This window comes from Tachysurus vachellii, chromosome 26 (genome assembly GCF_030014155.1).
Source record: "Tachysurus vachellii isolate PV-2020 chromosome 26, HZAU_Pvac_v1, whole genome shotgun sequence".
Classification (NCBI taxonomy): Eukaryota; Metazoa; Chordata; class Actinopteri; order Siluriformes; family Bagridae; genus Tachysurus; species Tachysurus vachellii.
Genome location: NC_083485.1, coordinates 13,097,775 through 13,121,801, shown reverse-complemented (window position 1 = coordinate 13,121,801; position 24,027 = coordinate 13,097,775). Strand labels below are relative to the sequence as shown.

At 42.2% G+C, this 24,027-nt stretch overlaps 1 protein-coding gene across 1 annotated transcript; it reads right to left on the bottom strand.

Annotated features, from left to right (window-relative positions):
• Nucleotides 1-1,287: 1,287 nt before the first annotated feature.
• Nucleotides 1,288-24,012, bottom strand: pcsk5a (proprotein convertase subtilisin/kexin type 5a; the record flags this gene model as incomplete). Its single annotated transcript, XM_060862799.1, has 37 exons — nucleotides 1,288-2,203; nucleotides 3,203-3,407; nucleotides 3,937-4,037; nucleotides 4,878-5,089; nucleotides 5,234-5,408; nucleotides 6,350-6,583; nucleotides 7,181-7,420; nucleotides 7,521-7,738; nucleotides 7,880-8,078; nucleotides 9,484-9,567; nucleotides 10,606-10,758; nucleotides 10,965-11,107; nucleotides 11,295-11,337; nucleotides 11,445-11,513; nucleotides 11,873-12,073; nucleotides 12,243-12,379; nucleotides 12,528-12,630; nucleotides 12,723-12,838; nucleotides 13,082-13,223; nucleotides 14,344-14,447; nucleotides 14,535-14,619; nucleotides 14,808-14,998; nucleotides 15,101-15,203; nucleotides 15,322-15,438; nucleotides 15,560-15,696; nucleotides 15,822-16,010; nucleotides 16,098-16,215; nucleotides 17,906-18,009; nucleotides 18,135-18,235; nucleotides 18,904-19,110; nucleotides 19,193-19,365; nucleotides 19,444-19,532; nucleotides 19,624-19,700; nucleotides 19,786-19,920; nucleotides 21,421-21,534; nucleotides 21,786-21,890; nucleotides 23,824-24,012. Coding segments are annotated over 37 exons (5,607 nt in total), but the record flags the coding sequence as incomplete, so codon positions are not given.
• Nucleotides 24,013-24,027: the final 15 nt, after the last annotated feature.

Sequence of the window (24,027 nt, the reverse complement as noted above, 5' to 3'; positions counted from 1 at the left end):
GGTTATATTTCTTTGTTTTATTTTATTTTTGAAAATTTCTTTTCATTTAGAGTTTGCATTGCTTGTGATATTTAAAGGGGGAAAAAAGGAAAAATGACACATCTACCTCTTGTGTATTATCTACAAATATCTATCTGAAATTATATAAGTAAAAATATAATTTTTATTTTTATGTATATTTTAATGTGTGGAGTTTGCATGTTCTCCCCGTGCCTCGGGGGTTTCCTCCGGGTACTCCGGTTTCCTCCCCCGGTCCAAAGACATGCATAGTAGGTTGATTGGCATCTCTGGAAAATTGTCCCTAGTGTGTGAGTGCGTGAGTGAATGAGAGTGTGTGTGTGTGTGTGCCCTGCGATGGGTTGGCACTCCATCCAGGGTGTATCCTGCCTTGATGCCCGATGACGCCTGAGATAGGCACAGGCTCCCCGTGACCCGAGGTAGTTCGGATAAGCGGTAGAAGATGAATGAATGAATGAATGAATGTATATTTTAATTAAACTTATAATTACGTCAGACATTAAGCAAATATTAAGCAAATAAATAAATAAATAAATAAGCAAACAGTACTACTAATAATTAAATAAGAGATACATATAATAATAATAATAATAATAATAATAATAATAATAATAATAATAATAATAATAATAATAATAATAATAATAAATAATCTTAATTTAAAAATGTATATTTTTTAAATCATGGTCATGCCAAAACCTAAACACTTTTCCTAAAAAACAAATAAACAAACAAACAAATAAAAACATTGTTGTATTTATTTTTTGTTTTTTATTTCTTTCTCAAAATTTTTATTTATTTTTTTATATAATATTTATTTATTTATATTAGGTTTTTTTTTTAAGAAGAATGTTTTGGTTTTGGTATGACGGTGATTTGTAAAAGGCAGTATAACGTCTATATCTGATAGATACGTTGATATAAATAAATAAAATTGAGAAACTGTTTTGGAAATAAAAAAGAGGTCGTTTTAACGGCAGTGACAAATAATTCCAGCTATGAGACCATGTGGCAGTTTAACACGCTGTGGTTGTGCAAACTTCTGAACTAATATACAGTAATACTAATGATAAAGAAGAATATTTTTTTTACTCTTAGACAATATTTTGTTGCTATAAATTGCATTTATTTGTCTTTGGGCAGATTTTTGCCCTTGTCTGTAGAATGTAAATCTTCTTTCTTTCTTTTTTTGGTCTGTTTTTATGTTTTATTTCAGCAAATCATTACATTTTAATTCAACTGAAGATAAGACCACAACAACACGTCCACAACAAAAACCATGACAGAAAACCAAGGCAACGGACCTACCGAGGAAATGGCAACTTAATCACCACCCTACATGCACAAAATAACGCAATTAAAAGTTTTAAAGGTTTATGGTTCTGTTTACTTGGTTTCCAGAAAACAAAAAAGCGCACAAGCGGTAAAGTTGTATATTTTTCAGTCAAATGTAAACTAAATGCAATACATTAGAGATTAATGAGGGTTAATTCAATGGTACCTTTTGCCAAATTGCTAGTAAACTGTACCCACTCGTTGTTACCTGATTTGTGTGTTTAAAGACATAATTAAATACATTATCTTATTTAATCATGTTAAGCTACACAGCCATCCATTTACTTATATAATCCATGGTTTTATTGTCTCCGTCCAAAATGTAGCATTTTATTTAATTTATTATGTGCTGCTGGTTATTTGAAATTATAGCTCTCGTCGTCGTACTCCAGCTGATCGTCCTGGTCCTCAGCCAGCTGCCCATAACGGAACTTGCGGTACACCGTACCATCCTGACCCATGTACACGATATCTTCGTCATCGTCGTCTTCGTCGTCGTCGTCGTCGTTTTGACCCGTCCGCTTGTCACGCAGGTCCACCAGTTGCTCCTCGTGTAAACACCCGTAACCAGACCCGGAGCCTCCCGCTTGCCTGGTTGACGTCGATGAGGATGATGTCGTACCTCCGCGGAAAATGTCCCGTCCACCGCTGTTGCCTAGTTTTTCATACCCACGAGCAACAGCGGTTTCAGGGGCCGGACGCTTGGCGAAGGAGCGTGCGATGAACACGACTACAGCACCGAGACCCAGGACTAGCAGGATGGAAGTGGTGATGAAGATGAAGATGTTGCCTGTGTGCTCCGGTTCCTTATGGTTGCGGAAAGCGTAGTTTGTGCTGAGGACACACTCACCTTGAAAGACAGAAAACACCCAGTGACTAAACAGGTTACTGTACTAGAGACCTACTAAGGATCCGACTAGCTATTTTAATTTTAAAAAATAAACATGGAGGAAAACGTGATGGGAAAAGGCACCACCTTGTCAGTAAGTAACTATAAGGCGTTTTTATGCATTTGTGTTGAATATTTCATCAATACTAAAAATAAAAACAAGGATATTTGTTTCAGATAGCTAGCACAGGCGCATACTTTGGGATTCCCAATTTAACTGTCGCTCAAGCAGTCCGTCGTCTCTCGATTTTCTGTCTCCAGTCCTACAGTGATAGCAAACAACCTCCTCCTTTCTACAGTTATGCCATGAAATCTTTTTCATGCTTCAAATGAAATCAGACTAGCTGCTAGTTGATACAAGCTAGGAATGAGAAATGTGGTTTTATGGTTTTAGTGTGAGCCTCGTGTTAGTCACCTTAATCAGACCCTCTAGGACTCTGAAATTTCGTGATCGCAGAAATGAACGCAAAATCAAGCAAACTCTTTGACATTCATAGAAGACTGCAATTGTAAATTTAACTTAGCAAAATTACAGAAGATTCATGTGAACAAGTTTCAAATCCCAAGTTTTACGTTCCAAAATGTTTTAAAAAGCTACAGCGAAACCATCCATTTTTAGCCACAACAGTCACACGGCTTGAGGCTCCATTGGTTTGGTATTTTTCTGGTTAACCTAAAATTGCTCAATATCAGAAATTTCCAGCTTAAACTTTGACTTTTTTTATGTGGCCAAGCTTTCAAAAATCACTTTGAGGATCGACATTAGCTAGAAGGTCAGTATGACGCTCCTAATGTAAGCTCCACCCACTGGATCATCTATACACGTTCTCTAACAGTTTTATTATGCTCTAAAATATAATTTTTTTTGTACTTTAATTTAACACATAACAACACTTAAAAGTAATTCCAAATAAAATGGAGTCTAGGACCACGGGACACGACTGAGCAGTAATAATATACCCCTCGTCTGTGTACAGTTACAGCACTCCTCTTGCTCTTCCAAGGTGTCTTTCTCTCCTGCATCCTGGATTCTACAGCAAGGCAGACAGCGTCCCCCGGCGGCTAGGATGAACTGTGGCTGGCAGGCGGTGCAGTTGTATAGACCAGGTCCTTGACATGCCAAACATGGCTGATCACAGGGTTTACAATTAAAATACTTCTCCAGCTGGAAAGGATTAAATCAGTAAAAAAAAAAAAAGTGTCACCAAAATGAATTGGAACAAAAACCAGAGAAAGTACATAGTATATACAAACAGATGACAAATTAAAGGAATAAAAAGTGGCTGTGTTATGATGTAGGGGGCATTTATTTTTGCTCGCATACAGTAGATTGGAATCTCGTTTTACAGCAACAGTGTCAACCTGTACAGTAAATCGGACGTCTTCTTTATCGCATGATGAAACATTTCTATCTTTGTGGGGGTGGTATTTTGTGCAAATCATATGATACGGTCATCACACACAGATCTCAAACCAATTAAACACCAGCTGAGGAAATATCGTTTAAAAGTTTTTTTTCCTCCTGCACCCAATTCTAGAGATTTGCTGAATCTGAGATAAGGTGCTCTAAAACTATTCTGGCAACTTATTCCACTTTTTATTGTCTTTTTCTTTAATTTGTCAACCGTTAGAAATATAGCATGTAGGTGGAGTTAGCACTGAAAGTATTAACAGGTATATCTCTGAATTGGTACCTCAGATACGAAGTACTGCCCCATGGCACAGAGCGAATCACAGGTACCCTCAGAGAGCGAGTCTCCTAGATGACATGAGCTGCAGTCTTTCACACCTTTACCTATCAAGTATTAGATACAAGATAAAACTCTTTACAAGAAGAAATGACCAAAACAAGAATTACTAAAAAAATCATTAAAGAAAACTCGTGTTTATCCTAAGGATCTGTACTTAGCCCAGTTCTGCTGATGACACCAAGATCTACTGTACCTATTGTTTCCATCAGAGAATGCCTCAACACTGTAAGCTCACCTTACTTTTGGGAAGGACAACAACCTCCAAGCAAACCATCCCATAATGGACCTTCTTGTCATCTTGGGTATCACCATCCATCTTAACTTATTGTTGCTGGAACTATCAAGCTGTGGCCGGAATCTCCTGTTCTTACAGGTTTGTTTTATGTAATGTCAAGAAAATGAGACGGTTTTAACAATTGGCCCAAAAAAGTATCTGATGGAATATGTTTCCATATGTTTGGAAAATGATGTGTTCTAATGATACCCCAGCTATTGATGGCCAAGGCTCTCAGAAATAAGCCACACTAGCTATGCTCTGTTGGTGGGAACAAAGGTATACTCTCTCACCTGTCAATCAGATTGGAACTAACCAATCGTGGGACTCTTTAAGCCTACAGTATGTACAAAAAAAAAATGCAACTGGCTGAATTTATACTGTATATCTCTTAGGAAGCATGTGTTGTAAGCATGTCATGTAACGGGAGAAAACTAGCTAGTGGGTGGGAAGTGATAAATGACTAAATATGGAGATAATTGAATACAAATTTTTTTTTTTTAAATGTCAACCAACATATACAGTATGAGCCAAACATAGATCCTTAAGATAGACAAGTTATCACTTGCACCACTGACTCTTTCTCAACCTCTAAGAGCCGTGTCTGTACCTGTGCATGTCCTGCAGGTGGCGTGGCAAGGCTCACAGGTGCTGTGGATTGTGTCATGGTAGTGTTGTGATGGACAGGAGGACACACACTGGCTCTGTTTCTTTACAAACAGCAGCCCTTCTCTGCATCTCACACACCCTTCGGCTTGCGTACACTCTGCACAGCTCGGCTCACACTGCTCACACACCTGTGAGTCTTTGTCTGCGTAGTGACTTCAACAAACAGGGAGATGGGTGTGTGTGTGTTAATGTATGTGGGTCTGTGTGCATCTGCGAGAAGTATTTAATCATTCAAGTAATGATAAAATAAAATAGAATGATGTGCTCAGTGTGGTGTGTGTGTAAGATTGTGTTTACCCAGGCCTGCAGGTCTCCACACACTCCTTGCCCTCTCGATACAGATGAGCCCTGCAGCTCAGGCACTCGTGGCTGTGGCGCCCTGAGCAGCTCACACAGTTTGGGTGGCACTGCTCACATCTCTGAGTCATTCCACTGAAGAAACCCGTGGGACACTCGTTCAGACAGGAACTGTCTGTAGATACACAACATGAGGTGTCTGTTAGCAGTGTGGCCAGAATGAAAGATCAGTGTATCCATGTTAAAGGAACATCTAATCTTCATCCATCTAATCCATCAATCCGTCCATCCATCCATTCATCCATCCATCCATCCATCCATCCGCCCATCCACCCATCCTTTTATCCGTCTATCCATCCATCCATCCATCCATCCATCCACCTATCCATCCACCCGTCCATCCACACATCCTTTTATCCGTCTATCCATCCATCCATCCATCCACCAATCCATCCATCCGCCCATCCACCCATCCTTTTATCCGTCTATCCATCCATCCATCCATCCATCCATCCATCCACCTATCCATCCACCCGTCCATCCACACATCCTTTTATCCGTCTATCCATCCATCCATCCATCCATCCATCCATCCATCCACCCATCCTTTTATCCGTCTATCCACCCATCCTTTTATCCGTCTATCCATCCATCCATCCATCCATCCATCCACCTATCCATCCACCCATCCATCCACACATCCTTTTATCCGTCTATCCATCCATCCATCCATCCACCAATCCATCCATCCACCCATCCACCCATCCATCCACACATCCATCCATCCTTCTTTAGCGCTTATCCTACACAGGGTTGCAGGAAACCTGGAGTCTTTCCCAGAGGACAAATCCATCGCACACACACACACACACACACCTCAGTCACAAACTATGGACAATTTAGAGATGCATGTTTTTGAACTGGGAGAGGAAACTGGAGTACCTGGGGAAAGCAAATCAAACCCCCATCCCCAAGCCCAGTATGTTCTTGTGCCACAAATGCTAAGAACCTTTAGAGCAGGTTTTAACGTTCAGAATTTTGACCATTGATCAAACATGAGGTTAACCATTTAATCTAAAGCTGTGGTGTATTTTTGACACTCATTTACAGACTCACTCAATAGGTGGTGGTTCGGGTAGCAGCTGAGACACTGGCTGTGGTCTGGGCCGGAGCACTGATGGCAGTGTTTGTGACACAGGTGGCATGCGCCATCACGATCACTGTAATGGTGTGAGGGGCAGCTGGTGGGCGTGGCACAGCGTCCATGCGTGTCTGTTCTCAGGCCTTCGGGGCAGCTGGTGCAGTCTGTATCCAGTGGACCAGAGCAGGTTTGGCAGGTGCTGTGACACACTGAACAACACCAGCGACGATAAAAGTGCTTCATAACATTAAATGTAACTATAACTGGAGTTACCTCAAAAACTTTGAGGTAACCCAGTTGTTGATTATTTTCCTACAACACTCCTCATTACACTCACTCACTTTCTACCGCTTATCCGAACTACCTCAGGTCACGGGGAGCCTGTGCCTATCTCAGGCGTCATCGGGCATTAAGGCAGGATACACCCTGGATGGAGTGCCAACCCATCGCAGGGCACACACACACACACACTCTCATTCACTTACGCACTCACACACTACGGACAATTTTCCAGAGATGCCAATCAACCTACCATGCATGTCTTTGGACCAGGGGAGGAAACCAGAGTACCCGGAGGAAACCCCCGAGGCACGGGGAGAACATGCAAACTCCACACACACAAGGCGGAGGTGGGAATCGAACCCCCAGCCCTGGAGGTGTGAGGCGAACGTGCTAACCGCTAAGCCACCGTGCCCCGCCTCCTCATTACATTAGTATTTTATTCCTAATTTACTTTATAGAATCCCACTAAGCGTATTGTTTTTAATCAGGACATTATAGTTACCACTCTGTTTGTTTATACTCACCCATACACTCCTCAGACCTGCTGTCTCTGTACGTTTGTGAGGGACAGGCTAACACACACGTCCCGCTGCTCAGGGTGCTCTCAGGATCGGCACAGGAGTCACACTGGTCAGATCCTGGCCCGTGACAGAGCTCACAGTCTGGGTGACAACGCTCACACACACCTTCCTCCATATCTTCATAAAACCCTCCAGGACATGCAGACACGCAGGCCGCCTCATGTAGAAAAGTCTTTTCACACTCTGGAGGTGGTGAGAAAAAAAAGAAATCTTCAATTCAACAATTTGGCGATAAAGAAATCCAGACAACAACTCACAACTCCCTTGTGTATCTGTTCCTTACTTGTACACTGGCCTTCCTCAGCACACAGGAGACACCCCTCTGGACAAGGCATACACTCGTTTCCCCGCAGTGTGTGTGCACGAGGACATTCTTTCACGCACTGATGTTTGTGAAGCACTAACGGCTGCTGACAGCTCAGACAGTTTGTGGCACTTTGCTCACACGATGCACAACCTGGTGTACAGCCCTTACACACTGCTCCTGCAGGGTAACTGCCTCTGGTAAAAGAAACAAACACACACACACTTTTCATAGTATGAATGTGGGCCAAAGGAACCTAAATTCTGTCTGAATTCCAAATCGTGTGTATCAATGTGCATTTCTCTCACACACGGTCTCAAATATCAAAGGCTTTGAACCTGGAGCACTGGCGCACACACTGTCCGTTCTGCAGGTAGAGGGCGCTCTTGCGTGTAGATAAGCAGCGAGTGCAGCGTTTCTCATCTTGGCACTGGGCGCAACCCTGAGGACACGCCTCACACTGCCAGCTCTCCTTACTGCCAAAGCTTCCGGCTGGACATCGAGTCACACACTGCTGATCAGTAGTCAAATACCGTCCTGAAACACACACACACACACACACACACACACACCTGAGATACTGCTGAAATATTGCAAAACAAACCAGTCTTGAGTGCTATATTTATTTATCAAAAGATGCCTTGAATCTTTGAATCTTGGCTAAAGGTCTGATAGAAAATAATTTTCCGGCTTAGATGATAATCCTTCCACTGACCCATCGAAATCTGCTATCTTAAATCTAGCTAGCGTGTGGGACATAAGCTATGACTAAATTAAAATCAAACAAGATCAAGAAACACAAGTCATTGAAGGAATACGATGGGTTCATCTGGCCTACCATCAGGGTCAATTTGATTTACTGTACCTGATTACCACAGACAACATTTTTAATATCTTCCTATATGTTTCTGGACCTCTATACACTCAGGTTTCAGAGAAAACTACTTGATGTACTGGATGTACAGTATAGTTGTGTGTGTTTGATGGATCGTGTATACTGTGAAACATTCGGGAAAGCAGAAATAACTGGAACTGCTTTTACTGTATTGCTTTAATGCTGGAATAGTAAACTTATTCCACAGCAATGCTGAATGCTTGAATCCGATTGGTCAAAGTGTTCACTTTCTTGCTCCGAATGTAGTTCTGTTTATGTCAAATCACAGGTTTATATTAATTCTGTTATTGTTTCTGTATGAACAATTTACACAGCAGAAAAAAAATCTAGCTGTTGATCAGGGTAAGCTTTCTCAAAGGAGATATTTATTAAACCGTAAAGGAAGGAGTCTCCGGTGTCAGTGCTTTGTAATCTTCAGTAATACTAATTGTATTAACACTAATAATTTATACTAATAGGAGGCACGGTGGCTTAGTGGTTAGCACGTTTGCCTCACACCTCCAGGGTTGGGGGTTCGATTCCCGCCTCCGCCTTGTGTGTGTGGAGTTTGCATGTTCTCCCTGTGCCTCGGGGGTTTCCTCCGGGTACTCCGGTTTCCTCCCCCGGTCCAAAGACATGCATGGTAGGTTGATTGGCATCTCTGGAAAATTGTCCCTAGTGTGTGAGTGCGTGAGTGAATGAGAGTGTGTGTGTGTGCCCTGCGATGGGTTGGCACTCCGTCCAGGGTGTATCCTGCCTTGATGCCCAATGACGCCTGAGATAGGCACAGGCTCCCCGTGACCCGAGGTAGTTCGGATAAGCGGTAGGAGATGAATGAATGAATGAATGAATTTATACTAATACTAAATATAGTAATACTAATTGTTATAACGTAAAGCAGTAAAAATGTAAGTGATGTAAGTTACTGATGCGTTAATGTCCATTGTAGAGGGAAATATATACAAAACCCAGATATAAAGATTTCAAAATGTTGGCGTGTTCCTTTAAGGTATAATGTATTAATAAATTTACAGCGATGTTAAAATCATTTAAAGATAAAGGTCAGACCTGTGATGCAGGAAGTGCACTGATTCTTTAGCTGCCCCCAGCACACCTCACATGACGAATGGCACGCCTCACATTCTCCTTCATCTGAACAACAAAGAAAGTTCACACAAAAGTTGACATAGCTGTTAGTTCAAATGTAGTGATCTAGTGGAGAAAATCTGTGATCTGGAAAATAATCCTGGCATCCTGGACTTCTATTAACTGTATGACAAATATTCAGTCTTTAAGGGTCACAGAAATGAAACCCAAACTCAATCAAACTCTGTGATATTGTGAGGAGCTTCAAATGTTTCAAAATGAATGCAGATTTTTTTTTGGTCAGATTTGGGATGATGTCATCACAACCCACATTCAGTCAAAGGCCTATTCGATTTACAGGCATGGAGCATGAGGACAGCTCTCATAGAAAATAATTGCATAGAAAGAAGACTTTATTATTGTCACATATACATGACATTCATTCATTCATTCATTCATTTTCTACCGCTTATCCGAACTACCTCAGGTCACGGGGAGCCTGTGCCTATCTCAGGCGTCATCGGGCATCAAGGCAGGATACACCCTGGACAGAGTGCCAACCCATCGCAGGGCACACACACACTCTCATTCACTCACGCAATCACACACTATGTACAATTTTCCAGAGATGCCAATCAACCTACCATGCATGTCTTTGGACCAGGGGAGAAAACCGGAGTACCCGGAGGAAACCCCCGATGCACAGGGAGAACATGCAAACTCCACACACACAAGGCGGAGGCGGGAATCGAATCCCCAACCCTGGAGGTGTGAGGCGAACGTGCTAACCACTAAGCCACCGTGACCCCATATACATGACAGAACAGTGAAACTCTTTCTTCACATATCCCAACTTTGGAGGTCAGACATGATGCAGCACTTCTGGAGCAGAGAGGGTTAAGAGATTTGAACCCAGCGGAGGTGTTGGGGCTTGAAACCAGATCAATAAACCGGAAACTTAACCATTTTAGAGTTTCATCGCAAAAACAAACAAACAAACAAACAAAAAAACGCAAAATATAAAAGCTCCTCCTGGAGTTTGGTCATTTTTATTGTGGCCTCTTTAAAGCTCATGTGTATAAGATAACAGTGTATGAGGCTCACCAGTGAGATAGGTTTTATCAGGACACTTCTCCTGTTCACACTCGTCCTCATCTGGTCCCGTGCAGGTCTTGCAGCCTGTATAACACTCCTCACACTCTTGAGTGTCCTCATCACCATAAAACCCATCAGAACACTCACGCACACACTTTCCATCTGCAGGAAGTATATATACAAGTACATTACACACACACACAAACACACTGTCCAATTTATTAGGAACACCCGAACCTCACATGTGCATTCGTCTGATCGTTTATGGAATCGGCCAATCGTATTTCAGCAGTGCGTTGCAATAAAATCATGCAGATATAAGTCAAGAGCTTTAGTTACATATATGTTCACATATAACCAGAATTTACCAGACAGAAAGAAGTCCGCCTCGCACCAGTGGCACTCGTCTTCCTCACAGCTGACACAGTCATGTTCACAGTCCACACAGGTCATGGTCTCGTCCACGGCGTAGGTTTTAGCAGGACAGTTCTTATAGCATCCCTCTTCATACCTACACCACACGCACACACACACACACACACACACACTGATACTGTAGACTCCTTCAAAGAAGATCAAATAAAAATCTCCTAACAGATGATTTAACATAATAAACAATTTTTTAAAATCTACTTATGTTATTTAGTTGCTACTAAAGAAGCTCTATCTCACTATGAGTCCCAGTAAATTGCTCTTACTTGTAATAGCCATCAGAGCAGGATAGACAATGTTTGGGATTATCTGTAACACAGGAGTCAGTCAGAGAGAAAGAGACAGCAATAAATAATAATAATAATAATAATAATAATAATAATAATAATAACAATAGTGTGGAGCTCAGAACATACATAGAACACACTTCTTGCATCCTTCTTCACAGGCCATGCAGTCATCATACTCAGGGTCCTCGACCTCGCCTACACACACGCACACACACACACACACACACACACACACACACACACACACACACACACACACAAAGACAGACACACACACACAGACACACACAAAGACACACACATAGACAAACACACAAACACACACAAACACAAAGACAGATACACACACAGACACACACACAAAAAGACACACACACAGACAAACACACACACACACACACACAAACACACACACACAGAACAGTAACTATAATATCCTGATTAAAAATAATATGCGTAATGAGGAGTGTTGCTGAAGAACAATAATGAATCACGCTATAACTCACATGCTAATAAACACAATTGTTATAAATATATAAAGTTGGCAGACTGACCCTCTCCACACTCGAGGGGTGTGCATGTTCCTTGGCTGAGGTAGTAGGAACTGTTACACTTTAGGCAGTGTGTGGCAGACGAGCAAAGACTGCAGTGCTCTGGACAAGCTTCACACGTCTTCACTGAAGTGTGGAAGTAAGCCACAGGACACGCGGCCACACACTCCCCATTGTACAGGTACCGGTCCTGCCCAAACCTGTCTTTAGGTTTAAACAACACACACATGGTCCATTTGCAGTGATTTTATAAATAAGAAGAGATACAGACACAAACAGAGCAGTGTAAACAGGATAAGGAGTGTATCTTTAATATAAATGATCAGTATAATTAAAACCCTTTTGCTCCTATTTTCTAGCAGTATCCACTCACCTTTGTCACAGCTGGTGCAGTCGGATGGGCCAGCATCCACACACTCGACACAGGTGAGGTCACACGCATGGCACTGTCCACTAGACGAGTATTTACCATCGGAGCAAAGCAACACACACTGGCCATCATCCAATAAGCTGAGACAAAACAAGAGCAGAAAAATCCAGAGTAGACCTTAAATACTTTATACAGAACTATAGAATGATTTAGAAAATGCTACAAAGGAACGTATACTATATATATATATATATATATATAATATATATATTGAAAACAATCCCTCACTTTGGAGATGCGCATGAGACACAGTCATCATATTTTGGTCCTTTGCACTTAAGACAGGTGCTGTCACATGTGTGGCAGTGACCACGGTCATCCTGGTACTCTCCTGAAACAAGAACGCACACACACAGACATACATATATTATATATACACTCCTAAATGACAACATTTGTATTGATTTTAAATGCTAGACTCACCATCAGCACAGTCATGAGTCAGCACACACACTCCATTCTGAAGCGTGAGCCCTTCCACACACTCGCTGCAGTTCCTATTGCTCGGTCCTAAACAATCTAGACAGCTCACGTCACACCTGTGTATAGTAGACAACACACATCAACACACATCAACACATACAGCAGATCATAGTTTAGTAATGTGGAAAACAACAAGACACTCAAAATGAACGAGTAGAAAAGAGTACATTTTAAACTCAACGTAGTAACTATTAATAACTAGGAAACAGTCTCAGATCTCAGGAGAGTACACACAGATTAAACATCACATACTGTACACAGACTTGGACAGAATGACACACACACACACACACAGGTACCTCCGGCAATAACCCTGAGTTTGTCCTGTGAGTTCAGAAGCGGTTTGTGTGGGATAAAAGCCCCGACTGCAGGAAGACACACACTTCCATTCCTCCATCATGTAACCATCAGTACAGCGAGTGCATGACTCTAAACCTGCAGCTGAACATAATCACACACACACACACACACACACACTTGAAACTAGCTGGATTATTTCTACTACTATACTTTTAAACACAAAAAAACACCATTTGCTTGTGTTAGTTTAGGTTTCTTTTCTGGTCCTGTCCCTGCGCTGTCCTGTCAGTAGCTTGTTACCTTTCTGTGTTCACCTATTCTGCGTTCAACAACTTTGCCGACTTTATCGACTCACTGCAGTCTTTCCACGCATTTTTCTACCGAGTACCTACAGTATATCCGAGCCTCATTGTTATGTATTCTTTATGTTCATTCTGACTTTGCCTTTGTTTTGACTTTAATGATCCAAGTGAAATAAATATAAATAAAATATCAATGTCATTTAAACGAGGTTAAATTTTCTCTTAAATGTAACACGAAGTATTAATAACTCTCATTCTGTTCGAGTCGTACTCTAGAAATTTCTAGCACACAGCTGATGAGTCTGTCGAACACTGTGGACATTCAGAAGGAATTAAAATACGCAGCTGTATATTTTCAGTAAAGCTGTTAAAGCTGTAAGAGAAGTAGCCCTAACTTGTGGAACTCTCCAGGCAGTACTTGTAATCATAAAGGCCTTATATTATCTGTTAGTCAGTGGCAGGCACTTATTTCCAGGGATTTCAGTACAGCGTAACAGATATTGCGTCATCGGGTAGGCGTGGCCTATTTGATCATCTAACCCTATCCCTAACCCTAACCCTAACCCTAACCCTAACCACTCACACAATCACACACTACGGACAATTTTCCAGAGATGCCAATCAACCTACCATGCATGTCTTTGGACCGGGGGAGGAAACCGGAGTACCCGGAGGAAACCCCCGAGGCACGGGGAGAACATGCAAACTCCACACACACAGGCGGGAATCGAACCCCCGACCCTGGAGGTGTGAGGCGAACGTGCTAACCTCTAAGCCAACGTGCCCCCCTGGTTGTTTATTTGTTTTCTAAAATAAATCTACCTGTATGACTGTTTTGTCCTTCGTAGTATGCTGTTTTATTTTAAAGAGAGCGTTTTTCCAAGACCGCCGGAAGCACGCCCACTTTACGTCGTGGTAACGAAACCCCTGGAATATAGAGAATGCTGTTAGGTCAGTACCTGAGCATGTGGCACAGGCTGAGTGACACGGCTCGCAGGAATCCCTCTGTTCATTAAAGAAGGTTCCAGTCTCGCAGCTCTTCTGGCATCTGTTTCCCATCAGACTAAGAGAAAGCATACAGTAAGATTGATGTGTAATTCACAAAGATTTCTCATCATGATTTAAAGTATCATGGAACGGATTTCTTTACCTCGTGCCTTCCGGACATTCGGTGCAGATACTGAACGATGTACATTTCTTACAATTCTCGCTGCATTTCCAACACACATTCTCCTCTGTGATAGGAACACACAGAAAGCACACCGATTATTATTAAACGCTTCATGATCCGGTTGGGAAAATGACTAATATTGGATGTGATAAGCTGTTCCATGTCACATTGTAATCAGTGTAATGCAGAAATGTCAAAAGGTCAACTATTTCTTCGTCTTTTCGGCCGCACTTCTTTCCGCCGTCTACTTACCGTGATCGAGGTAATATCCGTCTCCGCAGCTGGTCACACAGCTCTTCGTCTCCTGGTCCAGATGGTAGCCAGGCTTACAGGAGGAACACTGATCGCCACGGCTTCCTGTACAAGTCATGCAGGTAGAGTAACACTTCTTACACCGCTTCCTGTCCCCCCAGAATCCCTGTGGACACTCGGACACACACGTCCTACACAGGACGGGTTCAGATCACGCATCAATATTATGCTCTGTCGGATTTAAGAGAATAACTTTTCAGCATTCTGTAATAGGAATAAAATGAGTGTTGCACCTGGTGCCATTCTTGAATTTTACGTAATAGTTCAAGCAGGAAATACACTGATGTGGCCCCGGGCCCTCACAACCGTCTTTACTACATTCTGGATCACAGGAGCCTTTTACAATTAGAGAGGAGGAGAGAGAAGACAGAAATGAAGAAGCTGGGAACATACTGTACTTACAGCTCTATTTCATTACAGTTTAAGATTTATTTAAACAAAGTACAAAACACACTGTTATATTCTTCACTGTCGTCGTCGCTGGACATCTCGGCTGACCGGGGCTGTTCATGCCGTTTGTACGGATGCTCAGAGGTACCATAAAGCACTAGACTGCATTCTATAAGTTTACCTAAACACCGTGAAGAAAAAAAATCTCTTGTAAAACATTTCGAGAATTTTGATTTACACAAGATCTCTAAGAGCTTTCGATGTTTTTCTGATGGTGGAATATTACAAACTGATGTTAGCACCGTGTACTTGGGCGTTCCTCTTGATGGACGGAGAGTCTCTGATTTCTAGGATCCAGTCTCCAGCAGCTCTCTCACCCCAGCAGTGTGTGGTCATGAACTCCCAATTTGTGAATGCCTCAGTGGAGTGATCGTTGGGTCTGAGCAAAAACAACAGCACATATTTTACAGACACATGTCAAGCATCCTCATTGAAATTTTTGGGGTATGTTGTTACTATAGAAACGATAACATGTTATTGATAATGTATGCATTTCGAGCTTACCGGACGGCCAGGAGCTGAGATTCGGTCCCTGAGGGAGAGGTTAAGGATATAGACAGGTCTCCACGGTGTGGGTGTGCGATCGTGATGCGTAGGATTACATGTTCCAGATACGTCACATGTCTGCCAGTCTGGCCAGAGCAACCGAAAGACTTGTGCCCCAAACGCCACACCCGGTCCAGACTAATAACTCTGGTACGTGAGAGAGAAACAGAATAACTGAAGTTAATCAAACAGTTATATATCAGTGATGAATATTTTACATGCACATAACGTTACCTTGGTATGTGAACGATGCTCTCTTCACACACATGTTGTTCTGGAACCTGTCTCCACGTCTCGGCTTCTTTCACCATCGCCCCGGCATCCATCAACCCGAAGCCGTACAGGTGGCTCACTGTTATAGATCCATTTCATAATTAACATTATGAACTTTTACTGCTTTATTTTTACAATCTCTTACTTTTTTGATATCCCATAATGCATGTTGATGGTTAGCGTTCAGTGTTGATGGTTAGCGTTCAGTGTTCAAAGGATGGGTGCACCTCCATCAGCTCTCTAGTTCGTTAGTCTTCACTAGAACATTTGCGCCCTAAAAAAAAATCCCAAAATGCACCACAAAAACCCGGGAGCATCTGGAAATGACGGCATTTTTCCCGAAGCCTCAGCACAAACGGTGACTTTAACTTTATTTGACGTTCTTTACATGTTTAACTGTATTTTACATTTTTTTAGACTATGAAGTGTTTAATGATTTAAGAAAAGCATGTGATTAAGGTAATTAATTTATACGAGATCTTCTTCTTCTTCTTCTTCTTCTTTTGGCTTTTCCCTTTTTCCCTTCCCTATCTTCTGCATCCTCAGCACTTGCACCCACTAGCTTCATATCCTCATTAATTACATCCATATACCTCCTCTTTTCCCTTCCTCTTTGCCTCCTGCCTGGCAGCTCCATGTCCAACATTCTCCTACCAATATACTCACTAGTCTCCCTCCTCTGAACATGTCCAAACCATCTTAATCTGGCCTCCCTAACTTTGTCCCCCAAACGTCCAACATGAGCTGTCCCTCTGATGTACTCGTTCCTAATCCTGTCCAATCTTGTCACTCCCAAAAGAGAACCTCTTCAGCTCGGCTACCTCTAGCTCTGACTCCTGTCTCTTCGTCAGTGACACTGTCTCTAAACCATATGAGATATAAGACTTAAGTGTTTGATACTTTTGGGTTTTTACAGTGACTGATGAGGGAATTAAAAGGACACCAGAAATCGATTCATCGTTGTAGTAACCAGTTTCCTTACCAGTTCCTGATCTAGTGTACACCATATAGTGATTTACAACATAGTGAGCTAGGGAGGTGATAGAGACACACCCGATGTAACCTGTGCATAAAACTTGCAGAATACCCATAATACACTTTCTCTTCGTAGGTGGAGAAAAGCTTAGGACACCATTTTGGACAAAGAGAAATTTTGAATGACATGTTGACTCCTGTGAGACCTTTATGTCTTGTGAGAACTGTACACATTAAACACATTTTTTTCCACTTTCATTTCTTTGGCAATTGTTTGTGGATGTTTTGGCTAGAGGGGGGCACAGTGGCTTAGTTTGTAGCACGTTTGCCTCATACCTCCAGGGTTGGGGGTTCGATTCCCGCCTCCGCCTTGTGTGTGTGGAGTTTGCATGTTCTCCCCGTGCCTCGGGGGTTTCCTCCGGGTACTCCGGTTTCCTCCCCCGGTCCAAAGACATGCATGGTAGGTTGATTGGCATCTCTGGAAAATTGTCCGTAGTGTGTGATTGCGTGAGTGAATGAGAGTGTGTGTGTGTGCCCTGCGATGGGTTGGCACTCCGTCCAGGGTGTATCCTGCCTTGATGCCCGATGACGCCTGAGATAGGCACAGGCTCCCCGTGACCCGAGATAGTTCAGATAAGCGGTAGAAGATGAGTGAGTGAGTGAGTGTTTTGCCTAGGCAATTTAAGCACTGGTCAAGGAAAAGCTTCAATTTTTCACTGCGTCCATCACATCACTCCTAATTAATAAAGAACATAGCTCCTGGATTGGATTTGAAGATACTCTGCTAACGTTACCATCATTTCCTGCTCCATTGGTGTGCCAGTCAGGTGCAATCAGGTGGCCCCGGCGTGCCGTCTTCACGATGATGTGCTGCACATCCCTCCAGGTCAGCAAAGGACTAATCCCAAATCCCAAAGAATAAAAGTAACAACAAACCGTTTAGGCATAAATGTTATTCTTGCTTACAACACATGCACAAACTATATACATGTTATGATTTAGTGGATGTAGTTGTAGTATTACTTTGCCTCCAAAGTCAGAGCGATGATTGCAGCAGCCATGGGGGCTGAGGCTGAGGTGCCGGAGTGCTCATCAGTACATCGCTGTTTCAGGTCTGTTGTTACCTGCAATTAAAAAATAACAGACATGGAAAAGGTTTGGAAAAATTCTCTCTTTAGAAAATGTAACTCTGATTCACAGATTCACAGTCATAAAGATTATAGCATCCTGCTTTCCGGGTGAGAATATCCACTGAAGCAAGTGTCTTGGGCGTAAACTGATTTTGGGAAGTGCAGATTTTAGGATTTCCAGTAAACACAAACCATTAGCCACCAGGTTAGCAAAGCTTTGAGCATCTGCATTATAAAGATCCCTGTCATAATGCATGGGAGTTTCATGTCATGCTCAACTCTAAGAGATATAAAGCTTTAGCACGTCTCCTATACATTCGTCCATCCATTTTCTGTACTCTTACTGTATATTAACAAGGTCATGGGGAGTTTGGAGTCTATCCCAGGGGATCTGGAGCACAACTTGGGGGACACCTTGAATGTCACACACCCTGGACAATTATAGATTCCAATCAGGATAACATACATGTCTTTAGACAAGTCTTTGAGGAAACCCCCAAAATATAAGGAGAACATGCAAGCTTTGTGCAAACAGGTGGGAATTGACCACATTACCAGAAGCACAAGGCAAATGTACCACTGTGCCCCCTGCATCCTCTCTGTAAAATGGGGAAAAAATAAAACATGCACAGAAAACAGTTTGAAATCAGTGAGTCACTCACAATCCCAAGGCTCTCGCCGCTGCTGTAGGTGGAGGCCAGAGTGGAGGAACACTCCTCAAGATACCAGGGCTTGTGGCCACTCCTGGTGGTGCTTCCCACTGAGATGGTATAGATGCTGTTTGTGTAACCGTCACATGAGCAGTGGTCCTGATTTCTTCCCCCATTTCCTGATGCCCAGACAAAGATGCAACCACGACCTTTCCTGCCCTGCAATGCACGCTGTTAGTAATCGTTCTGGCAGAAAAGAATCATTATATAAATTTGTAACAAATCACATGCATAACCGTACTTTACGTATGCCGCTTTCTAAAGCAAGACCAGCGAGTCGCCCGGGACCATCCACAGTTCTACCGTCATCCTCCGGCCCCCAGCTCGAGCTGTAAATGTCAATGTACTGTTGTCTCAGGCTCAGCGATTTGGCCTCCACCATATCTGTCATGTCACCATCCAACATCCGGACACCTAAACATACAAATCGAGGCTGAAGTTATGATCGGGATGGAAATCTAGTGGTAGTGGTACTCGATTATGAAGACATACCACCAATCCTGGCATTGTATGCAATTCCAACAGTGCACAGTGAATTGTTAGCAGTAGCAGCCACAACTCCAGCACATCTCGTTCCATGTCTAAAAGAAAATATTAAAAAGTTTTTTTGCCATTTTTTATTGAATTATTATTACTGAATGTCTCGAATGTCATTTTTAGGTCTTTTCAAACCTGTTTTCATTTGTGGCATCGTATCGTGGTGTTGGGTCAGCATCATTCCCGTTAACATCGTAGCTAGCTTGCGCATCCTTATAGTGACACAGTATATTACAAAAATATGTAACATGTATACATAATGAGCAATATGATTGCAGTAGGATACAGAGTACGTACATAGTTCTGTTTCAGGTCTGGATGTTGCTTCTCCACACCATCATCCAAAATAGAGACCACAACTCCTTTCCCAGTGTAGCCTCGACTCCATGCAGCCTTAATGTTCATGTCAGTCAGGCAGTTCTGATCACAGCGCTACAGTGGAATACAAAGCTATTAACATGAGAATTCTTGAAATAATCAGCATACTCTCTCTCTCTCTCTCTCTCTCTCTCTCTCTCTCTCTCATTTTCTACCGCTTATCCGAACTACCTCGGGTCACGGAGAGCCTGTGCCTATCTCAGGCGTCATCGGGCATCAAGGCAGGATACACCCTGGACGGAGTGCCAACCCATCGCAGGGCACACACACACTCTCATTCACTCACGCACTCACACACTATGGGCAATTTTCCAGAGATGCCAATCAACCTACCATGCATGTCTTTGGACCGGGGGAGGAAACCGGAGTACCCGGAGGAAACCCCCGAGGCACGGGGAGAACATGCAAACTCCACACACACAAGGTGGAGGCGGGAATCAAACCCCCAACCCTGGAGGTGTGAGGCGAACGTGCTAACCACTAAGCCACTGTACCCCCATCAGCATACTCAAAAATGGATAATTTAGTATATAGTACAGTAGTTGAGCTTGACATTAGCCAGCTCTTTCATTCAAAAAACACCAAGGAACACAAAATGTATAGATCTGCTCTTGATCAAATGACCTACATTTGTTTTCTAGTTTCTTCCTTAATGTAGTCCTGTTTTCTATTTAACTGTATTTATTACAGACTACAATATTTCATATTACTGTCTCAATCGATAGATCAGTCATGGAAGCAGAACCAGTGGAAACCAATCTTAAATGTAGCTTCAGAAAGTATAATCACCTGCCATTTCTGTCACTGATAGACTACGTGAATCTACAGCCTGGGGTGGAAAGAAATCAGCCCCAGACTCTACTTACTTATATACTTCATATCTAATTCAGTTTGAATAGATATGTCTTTCCAAAATTGTTTATTAAGCTAAACAGATAAGATGTTGTACCATTGGTTGTAATCAGCTCAGTTAGGCAGCGAGTCAGTTTTTCCAAGGTTGTGCTTTGACACCAAATTGGATTAACCTTTAAACAAGGTTAAGGTGGAAAAAGCAAGTCAGTGGAACGGTGTTAATCACTTTTTTGTGCTTAACCAATTGAGATCTTTTTAAAGCAAATAATCAAATCTAAATACTAGTTTAGGGGGGCATGGTGGCTTAGTGGTTAGCACGTTCGCCTCACACCTCCAGGGTTGGGGGTTCGATTCCCGCCTCCACCTTGTGTGTGTGGAGTTTGCATGTTCTCCCCGTGCCTCAGGGGTTTCCTCCGGGTACTCAGGTTTCCTCCCCCGGTCCAAAGACATGGATGGTAGGTTGATTGGCATCTCTGAAAAATTGTCCGTAGTGTGTGATTGCGTGAGTGAATGAGTGTGTGTGTGTGCCCTGCGATGGGTTGGCACTCCGTCCAGTGTGTATCCTGCCTTGATGCCCGATGACGCCTGAGATAGGCCCAGGCTCCCCGTGACCCGAGGTAGTTCAGATAAGCGGTAGAAGATGAATGAAATACTAGTTTAATAATTCAATAATCTTATAATAGTGCTGAGAGCAATACTAACAATGTACCACATGTTGTCCCATCTGGGGTCGTTAAAGCTGCTGAACTGCGACTCTCTGGTTCTGCTGATTCGTTTCACCCTCCTGTGAAGCATCTGCTGCTGGATCCATTGCACCTTTAATGCCAGAAACATAGTTAAATTACATCTGAGGTAACGTGTGGTACCTCAGCAACAGAAATGATAGAAAAGAATTTTGAAAATGAATAATTGAATGTGTTTTGTTATGGCTGGCAATTTTGAAACTATAACCATGCATTGGTGGGTTGGTTTGTGTGTGCGTTAGCAAGCGCATGTCTTTAGAGGTGTAGTCTGACCATAAACTATTCATTGGCGTCTCAGTAACAACAGACACATGATCCGTGTACCTTGCTCTCCGTGGAAATGAGGCTATGCTTCCCTCTGCTTGCTAAGGTGGAACGTTTGATGATTCTTGGGTGCAGGAAATGGTAGTGGTCCTTCAGATCCCCAATCTGTAGTAGCACACGGAAAAGAAGTTCAGCCTGTGAGTCTAAGACCTTCTGGTGCATATCTGCACTTACATCATGACTGGAACAGGTATAAATTATGCACTCTTCCTTGATGTATTCCATTGAGTCAATCGAGAGCTCACCTTACACTGCTGATAAACTTACCAGCAAGGTGCAACCTGACCTAGAGGAAAATAGTCAAAGCCATTGGTTGATGCTTACTCTTTGATACCATGTGGCCGTAGCGCTATTATGTTGACTTGGGCTAAGTAACAAGTTAACCTAGATTAAAACACAGCTTGAACACCATATAACTTACACACAGTGAGCCTCGTTTATGAAGCTGGATATGAACCAATGTACTAATAAATCATCAGCAGGAGCATTTACTGTACATGAGTTTTTGTACATTTACATATAAGGAGGCGCACAAATGTTAACCTGGCATGAGGTAGTGTAATTTTATATGATAAAGTTTTTGGACATATGACTATCACACATATGTACATCTTATTCCGGATTGATTCCCCTTTGCTGCTATAATAAGCTCCACACTTCTGGCTTTCCACTGGACGTTGGATCGTGGCTGTGGGGATTTGGGATATAAGAGCAGTAATAAGATCAGACACTGATCTGGGGTGCAGTTGATGTTTCAGTTCATCGCAAAGGTGTTCATTAGGGTTGAGAGTTATGTGCATGACACTCAAGTTCTTCCTTATCCAGAGCGACTTACATTTTTATTTGACTTTATTCATCTGAGCAATTAAGGGTTAAGGTCCTTGCTCAATGGCCCAGCAGTGGCAGCTTGGTGGATGTGGGATTCAAACTCACAACCTTAAAATCGGTAATCCAACACTTTAACCACTAGGCTACCACATCCCAATTATGACTAGCCATAGACAAAAAGTAATGGCACCATATAAAAGGAGGAAGACTTATTGTGTTACTTGTGGTAGTAAGATTTATTCCACAGCAATTCTACAGTAAGTGGCACACTTTCACTGTCGTTTTTGATCATTGTCAGCTTTGTAAGCTTTGCCTTTTATGGAGCTTTGTGATTAAAGGGTAAATCAGTGTCATGAATGCACTAAGAAGATCAGTGTTACTGATAATTTTGTAAATATGGTAGGAATTTTTAGTTCGGTTTGGTCTACGAAAACATTCACTCGCCACTTTACTAAATGACTGATACGTAAGACCCAGTGAGTGATAGGGTGTGTAAATAGTATTAGAATTACCAGAAAAATACAAACATTTGATAGAAACATTTGCACTGCAACACTGTCGTAAAAAGGTCCTAAACTGTAACCAAATTAGCCAGATTTTGCCGCTTAGCTTACTAAGGCAAGTATTGTGGAGTGAGGGTTTGTCTTGCATGGCTGCACTCATACATTATAGAAGAGTTAGTGACCTACTAAGGCAATCTTGAGTCAAAAGAATATTCAAATCATCGAGCCAAAATCATAACAAACCTGATCAATACAAATTTAGTTCTGTGAAAAGTTCTACAGTAGATGAACGATTGAAGTGTTACTGGCTAAGCATACGGCATCTACGTCAGGAGGCCTGCGACAAAAAGTCGTTGGTTTTATATACATAAATGTATTATTCCAAGTATAAAAGTACAACAAATGTGTATCATTAATCTCTAATATTATCAGCAGATTCACCATCACCAGTCATCTTTACAGTTCTGGTGTATTTCTATAATCACAAGGTTTTTGTTTTGTTTCGTATTGTTTTTTTGTTTGTTTGTTTGTTTTTGATGTAGACTACGCAGCACTTCTGTAAGTCATTTTGGAAAAGGGCGTTAGCTAAATGCTTCCTATGCAAATGCCAATGCAAAATCAAAAGAAGCTGGTGATCATTGTTTAAAGCCACAGCAGGAAAAATCAGGCTTTTCCTTGAAAACAAACACAGAATTGGAGTTACATACCTGTCCCATATTCAGAAATCCATACTTTTCAGCAATCTGATCTGCATTTTCTCGTCCTCCAGTAACTCTCACAGCCCAATGGTTTGTGAATAATCGTGCCTCACAAACCAGGCATATAAGCACAAAAATCAACATGAGCTGGAAAAGCGCTGCAGGTGTTCTCATACCTGACGGCATCTTCCATTCATTTCAAACCTCACCACT